The sequence below is a fragment of the Nymphaea colorata genome, chromosome 11 (genome assembly GCF_008831285.2).
Source record: "Nymphaea colorata isolate Beijing-Zhang1983 chromosome 11, ASM883128v2, whole genome shotgun sequence".
Lineage (NCBI taxonomy): Eukaryota > Viridiplantae > Streptophyta > Magnoliopsida > Nymphaeales > Nymphaeaceae > Nymphaea > Nymphaea colorata.
This window is the reverse complement of record NC_045148.1, coordinates 16,333,668-16,348,800: the sequence shown is the minus strand read 5'-3', so window position 1 is coordinate 16,348,800 and position 15,133 is coordinate 16,333,668. Positions and strand designations below refer to the sequence as shown.

Here is a 15,133-nt window from a genome sequence, read left to right as displayed (position 1 = left end):
TGTTCATCATCTGAATTCGGCGTGGGAATTTTCAATGGATCAAGCAACGTTTTCAAGCTTGATGTTGATTTTCTGTCACAAAGAATTAACACAGGTGGGCACAAATGCCCGGCACGATGTGGAATTAGTGACAAACGAAGGACTTGAAGGTTCAGATTTTCAACAGTTTTTTAAGTTTCACCAAGTTCCCCAAAGATCAGACTTGGCTTAGTTTTGGATTCGGATTCAAGTTTGAGCCATTAGTAATTAGCTACCGATTTGAATGGCTGCATTATTGGTCGTTGCTCTCGATTTCTATACAAGTTTTGGAGTTCTTTCCGGTGATTCCGCGTTTTATGATTTCACCAAGGATGAAGTTTGACTAGGATAGGGAGAGAGAGAAATATATTTGGTTTGAAAGACTGTTGTTGCTTGTCTGAATGCGTGAAACTTCCAGGTTATTGCTTCTGCTCTTGAGACATCTGCATGCTTTAACTGGCGCAGAAAATGTGGATGCCTGTGAGTTGAAGCCACCCAACTCTTTTGGGGTTCATCGTCAAATACTTGAAGCCCACTGAACTACAGCAACTGAGAATTTGATCTAGTGATTAAGATCAGACTAATAATGGAGATGGAGAGAGAGAGAAAGAGAGAGAGAGAGATCTGTGACGCGAGACAGAGGGAAGTACATTCTCCGCTTGTCTGAGTAGTTTATACGGATCTTTCTGAGAGCGGTTGATTAATTTTTTGCGTGTAATATTGCAGCATGTTTAGAGAGAGAGAGAGAGAGAGAGAGGATGGGGAGGAGGCAAAAGACCAGTGGACGTGTGGGGCCGGAAAAAAGCAAGTCTCCTTTTCCTCTTCCCTCCATATTCGACTAACCTTCCTCCTCTTACTCCTCCTCTGCTGCTGACTTAATCGCCTTCCCCGGTTCTTTTCTGTTGTACCCCACCAAACTATAGAACGATTGGGAAGCATCAGGAGAGAAAAGGAAAACCAGCAGAAGAAGAACAGAAAGGAAGAAATCTGCTCATTATTGGTGGTTGCATAAGGGGTTCGGTTGCCCACTGAGTTCTCTTTTCTCCCCAAATCAACAGCCCACAGGTGCTTCCCTGCACGTCCCTTTCCGCTTTTCCTTTTAGAATCTACACCCCCCGTGATCTGGTTTTTACCGCCAGATTTTCTGCTTATTTGCTGGTTAGATTGATTATGCTGAGATTTCTTAGCCATCCCGACAAAGTCAACTTGTGCTGTTTTCTTTTCTTCTTTTTATCTCGCTCTTGTTGATTGTCGGGCTTGAATTTTGGTCCGTTCACCCCCTTTTCTTCAGGTTTCTGCCAGCAGAATTGGATTCTCGGCTTTTCGACATCAGGAAAGAGTCTGCATTGGTTCGTCTCTCTTTTTTGGCTTCTGGTTGTGTTTTGGTGCTGGGCTGGTGGATCTATTGACGAAGGCGTTCAAGGAATGGAAGTTGGTAATGTTTGTTTAAGATCATCTGTCGGTGATGTTTATTTTAGGTTTCTTTGAGGGTGCACTGGTTCAATTTCGTTCCAGGAGAGGATTTTATAGAATGGTAGTTAAAGCGTGATTGAGGGGCAGGTTCTCATTGAAATTTGGCGAGCTTTGGGTTTTTGTCGACATGGGTTGATTCTGCGCCTGCTAAGATTCTTATGGCACCAGAAATGGAAATTCAAGGCGAGCCAAGAAGAACTCCGACGCCTTCGACTCCAGAATTTATGCTGAAAGGAAAGCAGTTAATGAGTGCCGAGCGTAATCACGAATGGGATTTGAATGATTGGCAATGGAACGGGAATCTTTTCATAGCGAAGCCGTCAAACTCTGCTACTTTAATTGATGATTGCAGAATCGTTCATCCGTCTGGCACGAATGGCCCGTCGAATGAAGTTGGAAACGGGACGGCAGCGTCAGAGAAGCGCCGGAAAGTCTTGACGGACGGTGAATTCACCTTAACGGATGCTTCCCTATCGTTGAAACTCGGAGAAGTGAATGCGCATTTGTCCCCCGAGTTGGAGAACGGGAAATGTGAAGGAAGAGACTGGAAAAGGTCGAAGCCGCCATTGGCAGTATCGAATCACCCTACTTGCCAAGTTGATGGTTGTACTGCAGATCTTCGTTTGGCAAAGGATTATCATAGACGCCATAAAGTGTGTGAGATGCACGCCAAGTCTGCATCTGTGAGCCTTGGAGGTGTCATACAAAGATTCTGTCAACAGTGCAGCAGGTTGTGTCCCAAGGCTTTCTGTTCCTTTTTTCTGTTCCTTTTTTTGACAATTAAGCTTTCTGTTCCTTCTTTCAGTTCCTTTTTTTGACAATTAAGCAATTTCATGATTATTATGCTTCTTCTGTTAGTGTACCTTTGCCTTTCGGATGTAGTAATGCAATTCCAGGCTCCTGGTATCGACGTACATTTTGCATGACCCTTTTGTTTGCAAGTTTAGGGCTTTCAGCAATTTAGTCACCAGGAGATGAAAAATCTACGGTTCTTCATTTTTATTTGTTAATCTGAGCGACTCAAATAGACAAGAGCGTTGAGCAGTTAACTCACGAGTTGAATCTTTTACCGTACCTCCATAAGTTTCCCCAACTGTTTTGAGTTCGTCAGTCTCTTCCTATTCTGTTGTCAAACTTATCTGTGGTCGTAATCTTTTTTTTTTTTTTTTTCCATTGTCAGCTGTCTAATCCTTGGCCTGATTTCTGTGTTTTGTCATGTTAAAATGCCTCTTTATACTTTCGACTCCTGTAATGTATGTAACATGGAAGTGGATGATGGAGATGTTTATGTGATATTTATAGTTGCTAGTTGGCCAGTAGACTTTTGGTTGTTTGGTAGCCTAATGTCTGACGTACGGGCTTCATGCTTCCTTCTTTATCAGCTTTTGATTTTCTCCCGTCTGTGGTTCTTCTCATTCTTAGGTCCATCTTTCTAGCGGCTGCAGACCACAAAGAAGGGTTTTCTGGAACATATATATGCTTCTGTCCCTCAGAGAGGAATGCTTATTCTAACTGGGATAGGCTAGTCATCATGGTTTTCCTTATATATATATAATATTTTGTACTGCCTTAGTGATAGATCATAGAGCTACGTGGTGGTTGATCTGCTACTATACGTCATTCATTCTTTTACTTCTTTTCCATTTAATGAAAAATTTAAAATATTATAAAATCTAGAAAGCCTATCATTCTTGAATAGAGGTCTTACTTTTGAAAAGATATCTTCAGTTCCTGCTACTATGTACTTTAACACTAAATCATTGCCTTGCAAACACATGTAGGTTTCATATGCTGCAAGAATTCGATGAAGAAAAGAGAAGCTGCAGGAGACGCCTAGCAGGTCATAATAGGCGAAGAAGGAAGATGAACATTCAGTCAGCTAATGGTGCCAACTCCTTGAATGAAGAAAATATCAGCAGATACATCTTAATTAGCATTCTAAGGACCCTCTCAGCTTTGCACAGTGAGTTTTAGGAAATTACATGTTATCTCTGTCCTCATATTTAATTTTACAGACTAGTTTTTTGTACTTTTATTCTTGCTATATGGGCATGCTAATACATCACCGTCAACAGCAACTAATAGTTGAGCATCATGGAGTCAACTTGGTAGACAGTTATGTTATGTTGCCTAAAACAAGAAGACATAAAATAAAGTTGAATTGTAGTCTTTACTATGTTTCTGTTTGCTGATCTTTGGCCTTGGTTCATTACAATTCCTTCCTTTTCATCCAACTGCTTCTTCCATTATGCTGCTGTCCTGACATAATAAATAGTTTCTGTCATAGGTTGTAACTAGATCAGTCTCAGATGCTTCCTTGTGAGGACATTTTTATCAGCACATTTTCATAAAAAGTTTCAAGTAATAAAAGTGAAAAAAAAACGGACAGCTTAAGCTAAGAAACAACCACATAAGTATATATATATATATATATATATATAGATACTTATAATATATATATACATACATCCTCACCGCACCCCACATCCATGTGGCATAGTTTTGCATTTTAATGAGCAATGTTAATGCAGCTAATCTTTTCAAATTCCTTAGGATTTGGTAATTCTCTTTTTTAAGCAAGGTATTGATGCAGCCATTCTGTAATTGTAGCAAATAAGTCCGACCAGAAAAATGATGAAGGCATCTTGTTTCAGCTTTTAAGGATGCTCACAGGACCTCTGAATGGCGCTTCACAAGTAGAGTTGTGCACACTTGTTCAGTCACTTCAATCCCCACAAAGTGCTGAAACCTCCAATTTAGTTTCTTCTCAAGGGTCTCCTGGATTTCTTCCCAGTTCGACTCCTGGATCATCCAGGGTTTTGGCTTCTGCAAATTCAGTACCTTCAACCATTGATGCTCAGGATCTTGCTATAATTAATGGTGGCCAATCAGGAAATTTTGCTATAAAAGCAGCACAGGCGTTGCGAAAAATTCATAATGAAATTGCTAAGGATAATCATGGATGTCTTCCAGTTATTCTCGATAAACAAAAAGAGCCAGATGGTTCAGCAAAAATGGAGCATAAGAACACCACATGGGGAAGGACCCATGTCAGGTTGAATGACTTTGACCTGAATGACATATATATTGAGTCCCAGGATGAAAGAGAAGAATCAGATAAGTTGTCACCAACTACTAGTTCAGAAAGATTTGATGCCATCCAGTTTGGTTCTTCTGCTGGTCCTTTGTTCTCAGCACAGAACAATGGCCAAATAAGTCCTCCACAAATAAGTGCAAATTCAGAATCAGCATCTGACAAGTCAGCATCCAGCTCCAGTGGGGAAGTTCAGGTATGGTTACAGTTTCGGAGGTTCTACTAGCACTAGTAGGTAATAGTATGCTTTCTGTGGTGATGGTTGTTAGTATCCAATGAAAAGGAATGATTGTCTCTTGCTGACAAGTTTCCAATTTTGCTGAAGTTGCATCTGTTTAATGATCAGATAGCCTAGCTGTTGATGCACGACAACTATCTACCTGCTAGATTTTATCAGTTACCGGATTTACACAGATGCAGAAAATGCTGCTTGCTTCCACTCTCCTTCTTTTCCTCAAATATTGCCTATTTGTGACAAAAGAGAACTTGTAGTAATTTTCCATGCACTTGCATCATGGGCTGGTGCATGCATAGGAATACATAAACTAATGATGAAGGCTGTCTTTGATGTCTGCCAATTTAGCCTCTTTTACAACTAAATTTAATCATTCACCTTTCCAAAGTGTTGTTTCTATTTCTGGATGGTCTTCTTTAAAAGTATGTAAGTGCAGTGCATTCTTTCTTTTATCAACAGAGTTTCCCAAATTGTGGAAATTTCTCCTAAAACGTAACTTGTTTTTTTTATCTAGATGATCCCATATAGACGAATGGACAATATCTCATTAATGAAATACTATGTAGGTACTAGGTAGGAATATGGTTATTTAGTATTGATGAACCACCATTGCTGCAGTCACTTAGAAACCAAACCATATTGATAGTGTACCTTATTCATATTTTCCTCTCCATCCATGTTTGCCTTAACTAATGAATAACTGTTGAAATTGCAAGTTGGCTAGTAAGCCTTTTCTTAGTAGAAATGTAACAGCTAAACAAACATTCTATTTCAGTTATCTCCATGGCTTAAGAAGGAAGAGTGTTTCTTTATTTATTGATTTTTCATGTATCTGTAGATAGTAGAAATTTTTCCATTGCACAAGCATGCCATTTACAAATATATGACATCCATATTCCCGAACCGAGCAGTGCCTTGTCAAAATGTACATACTTGTTTAAAAAGAGTAACGAAAGTATTCTCGATCCTTTCTGTTGATTTTAATGATCTCCATCGTTGGTTCAAGCAATTGATTCCACAGATTAAAATCTTTTGATTTTTCAAGAATTATGCCGATCATAATTTAGTTGATGAAATCTTTTGATTTTTCAAGAATTATGCCAATCATAATTTAGTTGATGACCCATGTGTGCCTGTTACTGGATATTATTTTTATACAATGTTGACTGACTAATTTTTACCTTCTACCATCCGAAATTCAATTGATTGTGCCTGACCTGACATTGTTACTATTCTTCACCAATCTATATCCAAAAGCAGTTCCCTGATGTCTCTGTCATTTTAATTCCAGTGCTGCACTGAGCGGATTATATTTAAACTCTTTGGTAAAGATCCAAGTGATCTTCCTCATGTTCTACGAAGTCAGGTACTTAAATGGCACAAACACAATGCTGTTTCGTTTGTTTATACATCATTTTTCATGTTCTTCCTGTGTCATGGGAAGACCATTTGCAGATTTTGATTACCTAGATATTTCTCTTATTTTTTTTCCCTTGCTTAGATCCTTAGCTGGCTCTCCCGGAGTCCAACTGATATCGAAAGTTACATCCGGCCGGGTTGTATAGTGCTCACCATCTATGTTCGTTTACCTCTGAAAACATGGCAAGAGGTACTTTTAAATATGGAGATCACCAAACAGTTTCTTTTGTCCCAATAGCAGTAACTTGTGTTTCATTGTCCATAGTTGAAAATATTGGACATGATAAATTCTTTGTTTTCATTTTTGCTTTAGCTTTCTAGGAACCTCATTCCCAAATTAAAACGGCTTCTAGAGGATTCTAATGACATCTTCTGGACAACTGGATGGATATGTGCCAAAGTTGGTCATCAACTTGCATTCATATATAATGGTATGGAACCATTTTGGGTGACTAATTTCTATAGCAAGTGTTGTTTCAGCACTGACCTCTCTTCTAATGGCACTAATTGAAACTTGATATTATGGTGATGCAGGTCGAGTGTTGTTAGACAGGTCATTCCTTTTAAGTTATGAAGATACTCCCATGATCTTAAGTGTTACCCCTATTGCTGTTTCCTTTTCCGAGGGAGCAACCTTCACCGTTAAAGCCACAAATCTTACCAGCAGCACCAAAAAGTGTGTGAGATTGAATATTTCTTGTCACATTTATCAGATAAATAGTATACATTTTCACATTTTTTACATTCAATTTTTAGTTTTTTTTATATTTCCCAAGATTTTTCAAAGATTTTCAATTTTGCCGTATTATTATACCTGAGAAAAACCTTGCCCTTTTATACCAAAAATGCAATTTGTGACATCTTTTTATCCTCTAGGTTATGTTGTGCGTATCAAGGAAAGCAGTTAATCCATGAAAGTTCTGCTTCTTGCAATGAAGGGGATCTCTCAGTTGATACCTTTGATTGCCATGAGGAAATCCAATACTTCAGGTTCACATGCTCTTTTCCGAAGACATATGGCAGAGGGTTTATTGAGGTTTGTAATGTTGGATGGTTTAATTTTCACGACAGTAGTAATTAGTGATATGAGCCAAATTCCATAATTGTGCTTGCTTTTCAGATTGAAGATCAGGAGCTGAGTACTGGCTTCCTACCTTTCATAGTTGCAGAGGACGACATTTGTTCTGAACTCTGTACATTAGAGAGTTTAATGAATGACTGTGATATTGATTCCAGCAAATTTAAAGAAAGAGGAGAGGTTTTAGAGTTCTTGCATGTTTTTGGCTGGCTGTTGGAGCGGTTTCGGTTAGCATATGATCTAGACTTTCCAAATCATCAAGACTCACGCTTATCCAATCTAGAAATTAAGTGGCTTCTGGAATTCTCTGTTGAGCGTGATTGGTGTGCAGTTCTAAAGAAGCTTCTAAATATTCTATTTGATACGAAAATTGGATTGGCATATTATTACATGGAACAACTTTTGGATGAAGTCAGTCTCCTTCATAGAGCAGTTAGGAGAAACTGTGGACCAATGGTTGAATTCCTCATAAACTATGTTCCTCAACAGAATGCAGTACCTCAAGCAAGTATATCACAGTTGCTTACCTCACCTTTGTTTAGAGTGGATAAGAAAGGACCATCTGGTGTTACTGCTCTTCATGTTGCGGCTGAAACTGCAGGTGCAGAAAGAGTGCTAAATATTTTGACTAGTGGCCCTGAAGAGGTACTTACGGGTTTCCCTAACACAAAATTACCGTGCACTCTTATTCTTTAAATTGTTTCATGTTTTTGTCGTTATTCATCATTTCCTTTCCTATCTCCTGACAGTGTTGGTTACATACTTGGGAGAGTGACCGGGATGATGATGGGTTAACTCCAGAAGGTCTTGCATTGAAGAAAGGCCATGATGATTATGTTCAGCTAATTGAACAGAAGAAAAAGAAGAGACCTACTATCGGCCATGTAGCAATACACATGCCAAATGATGCGTTGCAACCTTTTGAAAGAGCTTCTGAATCTGTGGTCAATAAGTGGGAGCAAAAGCCTCGTGGTTTACAAATTGACATGAGCAAAACAGTGGTCAATGAGCAAAAATCTCATGAATTACAGATTGACATGAGCAGAACTGGTCAGCTTCAATGCAAGCTTTGCGACCGCCAATCTTTCTACAGATCTGGACAGTACCGGATGTTGAACTATAGACCTGCTATTCTATCAATGGTGGCCATTGCTGCTGTATGTGTTTGTGTTGGTATTCTCTTTAAAAGCCCTCCTGAAGTTACGTTTATTCTCCCTCCCTTCAGATGGGAATCTCTTGGTTATGGAAGCATCTGAGCCGATTACATGCATAGGATTTGTAGATTTTTCCTCTTTTTTTTTAGAAGCATAGCCTAGTAAAGTTGTATTCACATCCGTTTATAGCCATATATAATAAGCTATTTTGAAGTCGGTTCCTGATCTCTCTCTTTATATTCAAGCTGTTCGTGCAGGTGCCTTTAGTATTTTGTGTGTGGGTGTGTGCGCATGCAGGTGTGTTCATGTCTGAGGCTTGTACAGTTGTACCCGCACTAGTTTCATGAATATAACTTATGCAGTGGCCCTGTCCCAAAATTGTGGCTGTGTGCGTGCGTGCAGGTGTTTTCATGTGTGCTATGCTAAACTGATGCAATACCGTGTCCTGAAAACTGCGGCTGGATGTATGTATTTGCGCCTACACCTGTTTGAACTTATGGTTAGCTACGCAACCCCATCTCACAAAAATTTACTGTTATTTCCAAATATGTTGTGGACTTGGACAACACATGCAGAAACCTTTTTGGGGCACTCCTAAACCTATTTTTATTGCACGTTTATGCTTTTCGAGTTTTTACGTTCTACATGTCTTTCAGTTATCCAATATTTTTCAGAAAGTTCAAAGACTTTTCAGTGTTGCAACTTTCCTGGAAGGCACACACAAAGCAGATGTTTTCTTGCATTAGAATGATCACAAAGCAAGCTTTCTTAATTTCATATTATAACCTCAAGTCACATGGCATTCGCAAGAACAGCTGGAGCTAAGTCGGAATGAGTACAAGCAAGGGGGTGCAGGTATAACTAGTAGCAGGATTGCTCCAAGAGGTTCTATATGGTTGTTGTCCTTCGATATTCCTTCCTCTTAAGAGTAGATGCAGCTTCCATAACCTGCACATGTTTCAAAAACTTCCTTTTTCAGTAGGAACTCCATGCATCTGACAATGATTTCATCAGTTTAATTGTGGCAAAATCATTGCCGCCTTCAGGGGAAACATCAAGAAGAAAACCTGAATTCGTTTAGTCTCTTTAACGATTCATAAGCTGTTACCGTTTGGCTTTTAATTAGATTTTGGAGGCGACAGCATTAGAGTGGCATGCCATTGCAGTTATATATACAAAACCCCTACCGCTTTCCTGGCCAATCTGTTTAGATTAGCATTAGCATTTTGTGTTTGCATTCAAAGCATAAATTTGTTAAAGGCAATCAATAACCAATTGCACGCACTTGAAAGTGAATCCACCGGCTACTTGTAAGAGTTTTAGTTATACTTACTTGGGTTGGTGAAAGCGAGGAGGCCAGAGCCGCCAAAATGGCAGTTCCATGGGTTGCGTCCGTAGGCTTGGTAGTAGAGGTTCATGGCGACGGAGGCATGGTTGATGAGCGTGTCTGGAATGTTGCATGGACAACCTTTCTGCAGGGTCCCGCAATCGACGTGCGGCTGCGAGCACGAGAAGTGAATGTTGTTGAGCAATGTGTTGTCGTCAGAAGATGGCTTCGCAACGCACCACGTCGTGTGCCCCGCGTTCTGCTCGCATCACAGAGAACCGTCACAGTATGAAAACCATGGGAGAACAAGAGAAGGCTGCAAATGGATCAAGTCCAAGGTCCCCAGTCCAGCATACACAAGGAAGGAGGAGGCTAAGACCCAGTCACATTAAACAACCTAAATCAACACTCCCCAATATTATCAAGATAGTGTTCTTCAAATCAAATGCAAATCAATGTGTAGTATGTAAGCGGGTCTGGATTCGGAATTGGATGCAACGGCCAATACTTTTAAATGAATGTGGACTTGGGTTTGGATCCAGATGGGGGAAGAAACGGCTATTTGCAAGTCGAAGTGAAAGGGTGCTGTTCACGTTAAGAAAAACGGGAAGTTTTAGGGATTCAAAAATTCTCTATCTTAAACGAGTTTACGTGTCGCCAAATATACCGGATAGTTTCAGCAACCCAAGAACTTTCGTCATGCCTTGATACTATTGTGTAAATATATCACATGGCATTAAGTTTTAAACTGCGATGCTGCATTTGATTCATCAGTAGAACTTTGTTTCGGAGAAAGGAAAGGCCAATAGTTTGTCTTTATCATGGCCAAAGTTAGAATTTTTTTTCTTAGGTAGGCAAAATTATATTTTTTTTCAAAATTTTTATTGAGACCAAAATGAAAGTTTCGTAAATTTATTACATGTTTTCCTTTTTCCTAAAATCACATGACTGCAAAAAAAATTCATGAAATGATATCCTACAATGAAGCGCGCACGTATTGGATACAACTTTCAAGACTGAGACACATACTTTTTCATACATCGGAATATCTTTGAGTGTCTTTTCCACCTTTTTGCTATGAGAAAAAGAATCGCATCTTCAGACTTGTTTCTTTTCCCAGTTTAGCAATAAGAAAGAACCACACACTTTCTTAGTTGCCGCTAGCGGCCTAAAAACCCGAGCCTAAGAGAGCTGTGAACAATTTTCTCAACGCATGATCAAGAGGCCTACTTTATCCCTTACATGAGAATGCATTTCACATTGTTTCGACTCGTGAAAAGATAGACTACTAGTTCATGTTGGTTCCTCTCTCTCGCCCTCTCTCTTTCTCTGCAGGACAGCTAGGACCAACGTGGAAAGGGTTCAGAGGAATTACCTGTTCATTCGCTATGCTTACGCTGCACTCTGCAAAATGCCATGAGAAGAAGGAAGAAGACATTAGAAGAAGAAGAAGAGGAAGAGCAAAGATGCCAATAGATTCAGACGTTTGTTGCAGAATCATTAGCGACAAATTCGCGTAAACCAACAAAACCCCGAGGACCTTGCATTTAGATAGAAGGTCAGATGATCAGACAACCACAACAGGCGAAAATCTTACATCAAATAAAAGGGCCTACCCGAAGCAATGACTAGCAACAGCACAAGGGCAAGAGCGGAGGAAACAGCCGGAATGGCAGCCATCACCACGACCAACGGCGACGCTACGCGAGAGAGAGGGAGGGAAAGACAAAGATAGATTGGTGAAAGCAGAGAGAGAGTGGGAAGGAGAAGGAGATGGAGGAGTTTAAATAAAAGGAGGGCAGCCAACGGTTATATTTCTCTACAGTCGTTTCTTGGTGGAGGAGGAAGGGAAGAAGAAGAAGAAGAGGAAACGGCGAGAAGAAGACAAAGAAGAGCAGTAAACGCATGTGAAGGCCTGACCCTCCTGCTTCCTTAATTCCCTCCTTTTACTGCCATTCGCGGCTCTTGAAACGCCACCGGGTGGTTCACCAATCGGCAAAACTCCTCGGGTAAATAGTGAAACAGTAAAAAAATGGTCAAGGACTTTCCTTTTTTCACTTACTACTATTGATATTTTAATTTTTTAAAAACTTTGCCAGCCTCGTAATTCTCTCCTGGTGAATTTTTTTACTGCTATATTATATACCATATGGTTAATTTACCCAATACGGCCGTAGAGAACGGTTATCTTTCACATGCAGAAGTTACTTTATAGGTAAAAAATAATGGCAGCGAACTGTGGAGCCTCCGCCCCCACTTTGACAGGAGATTGATGGCTTCAGGGTAGGGATGAGTGTTAGAAGCTGTAAGGCATGGAAGTTCTCCAATGGAGTTTTGATACACGTTGTGATCTGTATCATGTTAAGTTGGTATCTCAAGTGATTCTATTTTGTAAAGGCTCATCGAGGTTTTGGCTCATTTTTTGAAAACTAAACTAACATTATAAACATTTATGTTATGGACCGTTTGATGAAACGTTATTCAAATGAAAAGTGTGACGTTGGACTAGAATATGTGGAAAGAATTATAGGCTGTCGAGGAAGTGGTTGTATTTTAGATTTTTAAAGAAGGTTACGTAGCCATTATTCAATAAAATCTGTGGTCGATCTTTGAAAAACCAATAATTGTATATATCCATAACATTTCTATGGTTGCTCTTGTCGAAAACAAATGAAGTTATAAGTAAGAGTCTGTCAGTTCAATTCTCATAAATGCTACTTCTTTGGGTTGCTGGTAAGTGCTATTTTGGTGTTGAAAGGAACAACTGTTCCTGACACAGATCTGAACCTTAAGGGCAAGAGGGAAGAGGGCGGACTTCGCGGCTTCTCACCCAGGCGATTCTAAACTCTTGATTAATTGTCCAAATAAATTATTTTTATAAATCAGAGTAATTTTTTTCATTTGTAAAATAAATCTGCATGTAACGTTTCCTGAACCATCAATCAAGTCACGAGGATGAGTCGTAATCAACATAATCATCATATTTTGTTGGTTCGCAAACTCAATAGATTTTACGTTAGCGGGCTTTAGAATCCTTCCACGGTAACTCAATTTAAGACCCCTCAAAAAATCTTTAAGGTGTTTCGTTTCATCAAGACTATCGAATGAGCTCTTTCCTCTATGTTCACGAACAAATATGCAATGAAAAACCACACACACAAAAAAAAGAAATATCATTTGGCCAACTTTAGTGCAGTCTAAGCAATTGACTATTTAACTTTTTAAAAAACCATGATGCATTATTTGCATTCTGGGTAAGTGGGCTGGAGAGACCCACCGTCCGAAAAAGAGCCAAAACTTCCACCAAACTCTTATTTTCTAAGGTTCAAAGCTTGCTTTCGGTGCCTTAAAGTGCTGTTTTTACTGCACTTCAACTTACAACATATAAAGTAGACATTCCTGACACTTGAAATAGATATTGACCGCCTATGACCCTCTACACAAAGCTATTACACCAACTCCTCGAATACATCACCCGTTAACATTCAAAACACCCAATTACCCACACAATTGCTGTCATTAATAAAAAGGATTTACAACTATGCAAATATGAAACAAGACTCAAAAAGCTTAATGTTTCCTTTCCGAAGTTAGGTGTGTGAAAAAATCGGGAGCGGGCGTCACCAGTGATCCTCACGTTTACGTCACACTGTTTGAAGCCCGTGAAGGTCCTCTTTTCCGTATGAATAATATTGAAAGCTGAGTAAGTTTTACAGTGAACTTTAGGGGACATTTAAGATTTCTACCAATTGGAGGTCCTGCCATTGCAAGATTCATGGCAGAGCAGGTGGTAGCTCCTGTTTATTTCATATGCTTGGTTTCCTTTAGCGAGCATTTTGTGATGAATCCACATCCACAGGAAGGGACTAGACAAATCATGACTTTCCTTCTCTCCCCGCTCCCCCTTTTCAATTTTGCCAATTTCCATGAAACAGTGAAAATTTTATATCATACTTAGATGATTTGAAAGTCGACCATGAATGTGGATTCAATTTTCTATATCAAATCTACCATACAAATTGACCAAGAAATTTGAAAGACACTCAACCATGAATGTGGCTTCAATCCCCATGGAACCCCTTTCTCAACAAGGCAAAATGGTAGTCAAGTGTTAGCTTAAGTTCCTCAAGGCCACAGGTAATAACCAGATATAGTCTAAGCTGGTTCAATTATGAAGTATAAGCTGCATTCTTTTTCCTTCATGGGCATTTGGTAACAAGAACACTAATACATTGTTTCATGAATCTGCCTTAAAGAATGAAGTAAATTATTCAAACACCGCATTCTAGTTTTCCATGAATTGCTAACCGAACCTTTGAAGTATCTTTGTGAAACACTATATTAGTGTCCTTATCTACCAAATGCTCTCCTTCGGATCTTTTAAATCAACTCTGTCTGTGGAGAACAGTGGGTCCAAGGCTCTAAGAAGTAGGATTGAATTGTGAACTAAACTTCTAAGAAAAAGAATCTTAACTGTAACCTTATTTCTTGTAAGCTAAGCATTTCAATAACTTCATTGCACGATATAAAATGTGCTTTTAGTTAGTAATGAGCATATATGAATACTAGCCTGACCTAGTCAACCACATTTCCTTCATGTTTCACTTGCCAAGCCCACTTCACAACTAGTTTTAGTGTTCCATGAATCTGTTATATCTGGAGTAGATTCATTAGACACTCACTCAGTGTCTTTGCTGCTAAACGACTTCTTAGTTTCTTTCATCACTTTCACAGTTAATGCCTCCAAAAATCTCAAAGTGATTATGACATTTTGGGAGTGTGATAGCAACGCCAAGCTTTGGTGGGTCAAGCCCACTTGACAACCCATAAGGAATCTTGTCCTCAATCTGTGACCTGAACACATATTCAGGGCACAAAGATATGTTTGAGTGGTCGTCCTAAGCCTTAAAAAAAAAATGCACCAACTAAATTCCCATCCAACTGGTTAGAGGGCTCAATTCTAGACCCACAAACAAAAGGAGGTCAAGAGTTCGATACCCAAAATCTTCCTCTTGGCATAAAGTAGTATATATAGTTCTGCTCTTTTTTCTTAATATGCATAAACTGCAAGATGGCATCTTTCAGTAAGAACCACAAACTGCACTGTATGGCTGGCAGGAGCAGGATATCATAAGCATCCAAAAGAGCATAATATGAGAATAAACACTCTTCTTATTTTTTAAGGGTGAGTGGTTCATTACACCTCCTCCTGCACTTCTCCTTTTCTCTCCGTGCCCTCTACTCCCAGAGCTCACAGAGCTTGCTTCAGAACCTATTATTGTGTACAAGAATACACTGGAACATGACAGTGACCATTCCAGGATTTGAACACAAG

The 15,133-nt window shown here is 39.4% G+C and overlaps 2 protein-coding genes across 3 annotated transcripts; one reads left to right on the top strand and one right to left on the bottom strand.

Moving 5' to 3' along the window:
* Positions 1–322: 322 nt before the first annotated feature.
* On the top strand, positions 323–8,684 carry LOC116264106 (squamosa promoter-binding-like protein 1). 2 transcript variants are annotated; one of them, XM_031644093.2, is made up of 12 exons: positions 323–1,083; positions 1,310–1,367; positions 1,497–2,221; positions 3,273–3,454; positions 4,102–4,781; positions 6,112–6,186; positions 6,322–6,429; positions 6,553–6,670; positions 6,774–6,915; positions 7,116–7,275; positions 7,360–7,962; positions 8,067–8,684. In XM_031644093.2, the coding sequence occupies exons 3-12, from the start codon at positions 1,650–1,652 to the stop codon at positions 8,571–8,573; spliced, it is 3,147 nt and encodes a 1,048-aa protein (XP_031499953.1). In that variant the 5' UTR covers positions 323–1,083; positions 1,310–1,367; positions 1,497–1,649; the 3' UTR covers positions 8,574–8,684. The 2 variants fall into 2 exon arrangements, with proteins under 2 accessions (XP_031499953.1, XP_031499951.1); XM_031644091.2 differs by having other exon boundaries at positions 1,310–1,453; positions 1,534–2,221.
* A 535-nt stretch (positions 8,685–9,219) lies between these two features.
* On the bottom strand, positions 9,220–11,649 carry LOC116264615 (glucan endo-1,3-beta-D-glucosidase-like). The gene is made up of 4 exons (XM_031644937.2): positions 11,415–11,649; positions 11,174–11,202; positions 9,805–10,057; positions 9,220–9,419 (listed from the first exon to the last, which is right to left on the bottom strand). The coding sequence occupies exons 1-4, from the start codon at positions 11,476–11,478 to the stop codon at positions 9,394–9,396; spliced, it is 372 nt and encodes a 123-aa protein (XP_031500797.1). The 5' UTR covers positions 11,479–11,649; the 3' UTR covers positions 9,220–9,393.
* Between the last annotated feature and the right edge of the window lie 3,484 nt (positions 11,650–15,133).

Coding starts and splice junctions, on each gene's coding strand:
- LOC116264106 (XM_031644093.2), top strand. CDS start 1,650: ATGGCACCAGAAATGGAAATTCAAGGCGAGCCAAGAAGAACTCCGACG. Junction 6,430..6,552: donor CTCTGAAAACATGGCAAGAG/GTACTTTTAAAT, acceptor TTTTTGCTTTAG/CTTTCTAGGAACCTCATTCC. Junction 6,916..7,115: donor CTTACCAGCAGCACCAAAAA/GTGTGTGAGATT, acceptor TTTATCCTCTAG/GTTATGTTGTGCGTATCAAG.
- LOC116264615 (XM_031644937.2), bottom strand. CDS start 11,478: ATGGCTGCCATTCCGGCTGTTTCCTCCGCTCTTGCCCTTGTGCTGTTG. Junction 11,203..11,414: donor GTTGCTAGTCATTGCTTCGG/GTAGGCCCTTTT, acceptor GGCATTTTGCAG/AGTGCAGCGTAAGCATAGCG. Junction 10,058..11,173: donor TAAGCATAGCGAATGAACAG/GTAATTCCTCTG, acceptor TGATGCGAGCAG/AACGCGGGGCACACGACGTG.